We start from the raw sequence: 6697 nt of genomic DNA on the forward strand, positions 1-6697 counted from the left end.
AAGTTTTTTCTTTCTGGGTTTCCCCCCCCCCCCCCCCCCTCCAAACAATTTTCAAGAAGGATGAAGCAACAAGCCTTGTACACATTAACAGTAAACAGAGAACAGCACTAAAGCTTTGGAATGTAATTAGCAAGAGGAGAGAATTCAGTTTATTCGAGAATTTCATCAGGAAGCATAGAAACGATATCGATACTTCATTAGTATATATCCAGTTCCAGCTGAATGACCCTGAATCTAGCTGGTCAGGGCCGGTATGCATTGTTTCATTAGGACGATTTTTCATAAAATTCAGGAAACAATCAAATCAAGATCAAGCATTAGACAACAGTGCATTTGAATTTGCTGCTATTCATGTGGTTGAAGAAGGTTCTACTGTTGGTGTGCACTTCCACAAACCACCAAATGTTACTCTACCATATCGGATTGAGAATCACTTGCATGATTTACCTCTCACTTTCTGTCAAAAGGTGGTAGTGTTACCTGATTTTGCTTATTCTTGATTCCAATTCCATTCCTATCAACTAGAAACATTTTGTACCAACTCTCTATTGATTATGGTTGGAAATGTTTTCAGGATTCATCAGAGAGAGAGATTCTTGGATCTGACTGTAGTGCTTATTACGTATGGGATGATTTGACTCTTCCGCATAAACTGGTTGTTCTAATCAATGGTAATTACTGCCCTGCTATTTCTTAGGAACTGTTGTTCATGGCTGCATCATGTGTGGTAGGGGCCACATATTTATAGCCATTACCTATAATGGTCAGAGGAAAAAACAATTTAGCCAGCACCTAGTACTGGGTTGTTGCTGTCATTGTTGCTAGTATCCTTAAGGTACATGAATTTTATTTTCATGCAGATCTTCAACGTGAGATAAACTTGGATAAGGTACGGGCGTGGAAACCTTTTCTCAAATCAACAAAACTTCGAGGATTGGCATCTCATTCTCTTTTGCACAAAGAGTCCAGAGACCACAAAAGCTACTTTGATCATCCAAACAGCATGGATGTTATGAAGGTGGGGTATGAAGTATATGCTGAGGGTACCACACGAGTTTTAAGAATTTGCGAGTTTTTGGATAGTCACAAGAGAGATAGATTGTCTCAGTTATGTGCCAAGATCCAAGTGAGAGTGTTTCATTTTGCAATCCACTTTCTTGAGCATGAAAAAAAGGTCAGCTACCTTAACCTTCCATCAAAAGGATGCCTTTCCTTATATGTGATATTTCCCTCTTCTGACAAGTCCGAAACGAGTCTAAAATTTTTGCTTTACTTGTTTGATGACTCTGTTACACAATGAGGGAGAGAGCATGGGTTCTTTCATTGATCTCATGAATCCTAATTATTTCTCTTTTCTTTTATTATTAGACCTCATAAAGAAACTATTTAAAAGTTTTTTGGCAATATCTTAACATCAAATGACATGGTTTCTTCTTGATCTAGTGACTTCTCATGTGTTATTATTTTTTTAAGGATGTTGATGAGGTTGTCGATCTCACTTATACGCCACTTATAGTTGCAAGGCTTGGAAATATCAGTGTGGACTCAGTGTTCACTGATCTGAAGAAATTTAACCGGATCAGTGTGCAGGTAATAGTTTTAACATGGGTTGCCCACAGATCTCAAAATCTCTGCCTGCTAATATCTGATTCTGGAAGGTTTTATAATCAGTTAAAAGTCAGGATCATAGAATTTCAATAATGTTGTGCCTGTACTTTCAAACAATGCAGTCATTAAATGTGGATCAGAAGTGGTTAGGTTCTCCTTTTGCGGCAATGCTTCGCAGACATCAATCAGACTTCAGTGACTCAAATGCTTCTGTACTTGAATTTTTCCTTGTCCTACTTTCAACCAGCTCCAATGTTAGGCAAGTTGAATACTCATCCATGATTCTGCAGGTATAATAAGGCGCTACATATGGTGTATTTTTTTTCATATGTTGGCCAGAGCTTGTTGGTTACAATTCTTTAGTTTCTACGTGTTTCTAATGAAGTTGAGTAGCCTAACTTCATGAATTTGTTGTCCGTAGCCAATTGATTTGAATCTTGATGAGGAAACTTTAATGAGAATTGCCTCATTTTGGCGTACGTCTCTCAGTGACACCAGTACTCCAAGTGGACAACATTACTTTGATCATTTTGAGATCCATCCAGTAAAGGTTTTGTGCTTTTAACTCTCCAATTATAAAATTCTTTTGCCTCAGGTACCTAACTGTGTTCCTTGGTTAATCTGACTGGTGTTTTGGTAAATCGTGTAGATTATTACTAATTTTCTTCCGGGGGACACATATTCAAGTTATAATTCAGCACAGGAGACCCTAAGGTCCTTACTGCATAGTGTGATAAAGGTGTGACTCTCTCTGTATGTAAGAAAACATTTTCATTTATCTCCATGCATTTTGGCATGTAAAGCATAGGTGCTGCTATAGGGTGACGTGTTTGTTTTCCCTTTTTCCTCATCTGCAGGTTCCTCCCATAAAAAATATGGTTGTTGAACTCAATGGGGTACTCGTTACTCATGCTTTAATAACCATGCATGAATTGTTTGTCAGATGTGCACAGCATTATTCATGGTAAGCTTACTCATATTCTTTTTTTTTTTTTAATAAAGTATGTGTTAAAGTTTTCACAATAATCCAGGTATGCATTGAGGGCCATCTATATTGCAAAAGGAAGCCCTTTGCTTCCGCCAGCTTTTGCATCCATATTTGATGATTTGGCTTCGTCTTCTCTCGACGTCTATTTTGATCCTTCACGTGGGTTGATTAATATTCCAGGTTTCAATTTAGGTAATTGATTGGCATGACTTTTTCATCTTTCAGAGGTTGTGATGTACTTTCTAGGTAAATTACAGTTTGCTCCCAACATCCACGTTTGCAATATCCAATCATTTCTGTTCCTGTTAGAAGGTCAGTTGCATGTGAAAAGCCCTGCACAAACCATATGCTATTTGATGATATTTGTGAAATACACTTGTTCCCCTATTAGACTTTGTCTTCCTGTGATCAATGTTTTCTTACCATGTTGTGAGTTTACTGCTAGCCTCTACAAACTACAGTGTATAAACTGGCCCAACCAAGTGAACGATCTGCCCTTTTCCTGGTTTCCTGCTTGTGCATATTTATTTGCATAATGCAAAAGTAGCTCGAAATAAATAGTTTTTTTCCCGAGAATTAACAAATTATATTGGTATCAATGATATTATCATCATTATTGTCTTTATTTGTCAAGTTGTCTGATCTTGATACATTATTTGGTAGATCTATTTTGTTCTCCATTTCCATTTGCATCAGTGTGAGTCCATTCATGAGTTCAAATTATGGTGGTTTTCATTGGTTCTAAATTCTTATACTTAATTGTTCCTCTGCTTCTTGAGGACAGGCGCATTCAAATTCCTCAGTAAATGTATCAATGCTAGAGGGTTCTCGGGGACAAAACGCTACTTTGGTGACCTGGAAAAAACTGTATGTTTGTTGCTTTTTTCAGTTACAGATTAAGTTTCCATATGAAAAAAGCTGTTAATTGCATGATGGTTCTGCAGTTGAGAACAGTGGGATCCAATATGATGTTTGCTGCTGCCACTGAAATATCAGACTCTGTTCTGAAGGGAGCAGAAACAAATGGTTTTGATGGAATGGTATCAAACGTCTTCTCTCTGCTAATACTTTTCCTACATTCTGCTACTTCTCCATGTTAATTCTACAATTAACCATTAATAAGAATGGAAAGTGTAAATAACCACTTGGAATTATGAATATTGGCATGTTCTCTTTCCTTGGTATTGTCAAGGCGAGTGGTTTCCGGCAAGGGATTCTGCAATTGGCTATGGAACCATCACTACTGGGGACTGCTTTAAAAGGCGGCGGCCCAGATAGAAAGGTGAAGCTTGATCAAAATCCAGGCATTGATGAGGTAATTAGCTTTGATGTGTTATGCAGAAATGGTTATACAAACTTTGTTCTTTCTTATGGAATGTATACATTCTTTATTGGTGGAAATGGTAGATAAATTGATTTGGTAAAGCAGTCCACTCATATTCAAATCTAATCAGTGTACACAGTAGGCCAGATGTGTGGTAAGGTCTGCATCTTGTACTGAGTTAATGAAGAATCAGTTGTAAATATGGACGATTAAGAAGTTGGGCGTCAAGATTCTGTCTTCTACTTGCATTTTATGGCTGCAAGCAGAATACAGAGGCTAACATTTTGATATTTTTATATCTGTCATTGGTCAATCGTTGTTCTTTTGGAATTTTGCAGTTGTATGTCGAAGGATATTTGCAAGCAATGTTGGATACAACGTACAGACAAGAGTATCTGAGAGTCAGAGTGATTGATGATCAGGTAATTACTGAAGGGAGATATTAGGTTCATTGGTTCTTAAGATAATTGGAGGGAAATTTAAAAAAAAAAGAAGAAGAAGACTTGTGCATCAAATTTTTTGCGAGCTAATAATATAGGCTAAAACGTGAAATGCTATGTTCAACCTTGAGAATCCAGAGTCTCCAGACTCGCCTATCTGCTGACTGGATTGTTGAAATTTATTGTACGTGCTATGGATCTGCAACTTCTAACTTTTACTTGATGATGTTAGGAACCTTAATGCTATCCTATTCTGATGGTTTTTTTTTTTTTTTTATGTGTGTTTTGCTCATTAAGTTTTGGTTGTATTATTTATGCATTCAGGTTTTCCTTAAAAACCTACCCCCGAATAGTGCCCTCATAGATGAGATCATGGATCGTGTGAAGGGATTCCTGATAAGCAAAGGATTGCTGAAAGGTGATCCTTCAACATCTTATCGCCCCTTGCGTCATCTTCAAGGAGAGAGTGTAAGTATCCCTGAATTTTGTATCAGTTCTTGTCCTTTTTATTAGCATTTTGCCGGTCAATATATATTTGGATGTCACACCTTCGAGTGAAATCTTTTTGAAATACCATGGATTATCTACTGGCTATAATCTCATATTATTAACGAATTCTCTTAACCATTACCTTAATGTTTGTTGCTTTAAGCTGAATCCTTTGATGTGTAAAAAATGTCTATTTTGGCACCAACTACACCATAGAAATCATATGCAAAACTTATTACAAGCTGATTTAAATGGATGGTTGCATTTGTCTTTCTTTCTTCCTTTCAATGTTAAGCAATGATTTGTTAATTTTAATATCATGCATGCTTGCTTAGCCTTTCAAGCCCATGACCATGAGTGTCAATGTCAGCGCACCCATAGTCGAGCTATGCATGTGGACCATGCAGTCCTATTTGCTTATCACGCCTTGAAGAATACAGCACGCACTATTTCATCTTCAGAAAAAGTTTAATATTGACAATCTATCACAGGAATGGAACATTGGACCAACAGTGTGGACTTTGTGTGAACATCTTGTTGTGAGCTTTGCGATCCGCATGCTGAGAAAGCAAACTGGAAAATTCGTGGCCAAAATTAATTTGAAAAAAGAACCAGAAGGCGACGATGGCAAAGCAATTGTCCCTGCAGACTCCCGTGAACAGGAGAAGAAGGCGAAGTTTATATGGAAATGGGGCATTGGTAGGTTTGTGTTGTCAGGCATTCTTGCATATATTGATGGAAGGCTCTGTCGTTCTATTCCTAACCCTGTAGCACGGCGAATTGTCAGTGGCTTTTTGTTGAGCTTTTTGGACAAAAACGATAGTGGACAGTAGAAGGATTTGACACATGCACTTCTCATTCAGTTCCTCCCTCTCTCCTTCCCTCTCTCTCTCTCTCTCTCTCTCTCTCTCTCTCTATATATATATATATATATATATATATATATGTCTGTGTGTGTGTGTGCGCACACACAAATACACACCATTCAACAAAGGCTAAAAAACCCAAGAAAAACATAGAAAAGGGATATTAATTTAAAAAAATAAAAATAAAAATTATTTTAAAAAACACAAAATCCATAAAAAAAAAAATTAAAAACAAAAATGTAATAAAGTCAGGTGTTGCTAGTTTTCGTAAGTTAGGTTGAGCGTATAGCCTAATCAAGTAAAGACTCGCGCACAGACTTGCAGTGCTAAGCTAGCTTGTATGGGTTTTTTTTTTTTTCAGTTTAATATGTCCGTTTTAATTGCTTGGAATAAAATAAAATGATGCATCATATAGAGAAAACAGGTTTTTTTTTTTAATTTGAAAACTCTATTTCAATTTATTTTTTATCTAAATTACTTAAGAAACACTCTCAGAACTTGGTTAAACCAATCCATTATCTTCAAAAACATAAAAAAATGACATGAAATCAAAAATTCCCACAAGCACAAATATGTTTTTTAGGTGTTTTTAAGGTAAAAAAAATCTAATATTAACTTCACTTGTTATATAGAAATTTTTAATATAAAAATTGATTATTTTGATAGCTAAAATCTTCCTGTCATTTTGGGAGAAAAATCAGCCTATACAAGTTAAACAATATCAAGAGAGGTCATCTCTTGATGTCCATGGCCATCCAAATACAACGACTTTACTCGTGTTGGTGCCTGTTACACGAACAACCACTTTTCTTTTCTTTTTTAGTTCAGTTTTTGAAAACATTTTAGTTTTAAATTTGATTTTTAAAGCTTTAATTATATTAAATTAATTAATTAAAATTTATTTTATCAAATCAAGTATCTACGGAGCACTAAATTTATCTTCCAACACTGCAAAAAACCCACATTAAACCAATCAAAGCGT

General features: G+C 36.1%; 1 protein-coding gene across 6 annotated transcripts in view; it reads left to right on the forward strand.

Annotated features, from left to right (window-relative positions):
- Positions 1-5714, forward strand: part of LOC105126489 (vacuolar protein sorting-associated protein, putative (DUF1162)) — a 20972-nt gene extending 15258 nt beyond the window's left edge. For 3 of the 6 annotated variants that reach the window (XM_011027355.1, XM_011027358.1, XM_011027356.1), the window contains exons 22-36: positions 57-467; positions 575-671; positions 861-1174; positions 1474-1590; positions 1731-1898; positions 2030-2158; positions 2258-2347; positions 2466-2572; positions 2640-2788; positions 3381-3463; positions 3541-3636; positions 3789-3911; positions 4259-4342; positions 4685-4828; positions 5341-5714. In XM_011027355.1, the coding sequence (XP_011025657.1) occupies positions 57-467; positions 575-671; positions 861-1174; positions 1474-1590; positions 1731-1898; positions 2030-2158; positions 2258-2347; positions 2466-2572; positions 2640-2788; positions 3381-3463; positions 3541-3636; positions 3789-3911; positions 4259-4342; positions 4685-4828; positions 5341-5682 (2454 nt within the window). In that variant the 3' untranslated portion in view covers positions 5683-5714. The other 3 variants (XM_011027357.1, XM_011027359.1, XR_842440.1) reach the window with 3 other exon arrangements.
- The last annotated feature ends 983 nt before the right edge of the window (positions 5715-6697 follow it).

This window comes from Populus euphratica, unplaced genomic scaffold (assembly GCF_000495115.2).
Source record: "Populus euphratica unplaced genomic scaffold, PopEup_1.0 scaffold41.1, whole genome shotgun sequence".
NCBI lineage: Eukaryota > Viridiplantae > Streptophyta > Magnoliopsida > Malpighiales > Salicaceae > Populus > Populus euphratica.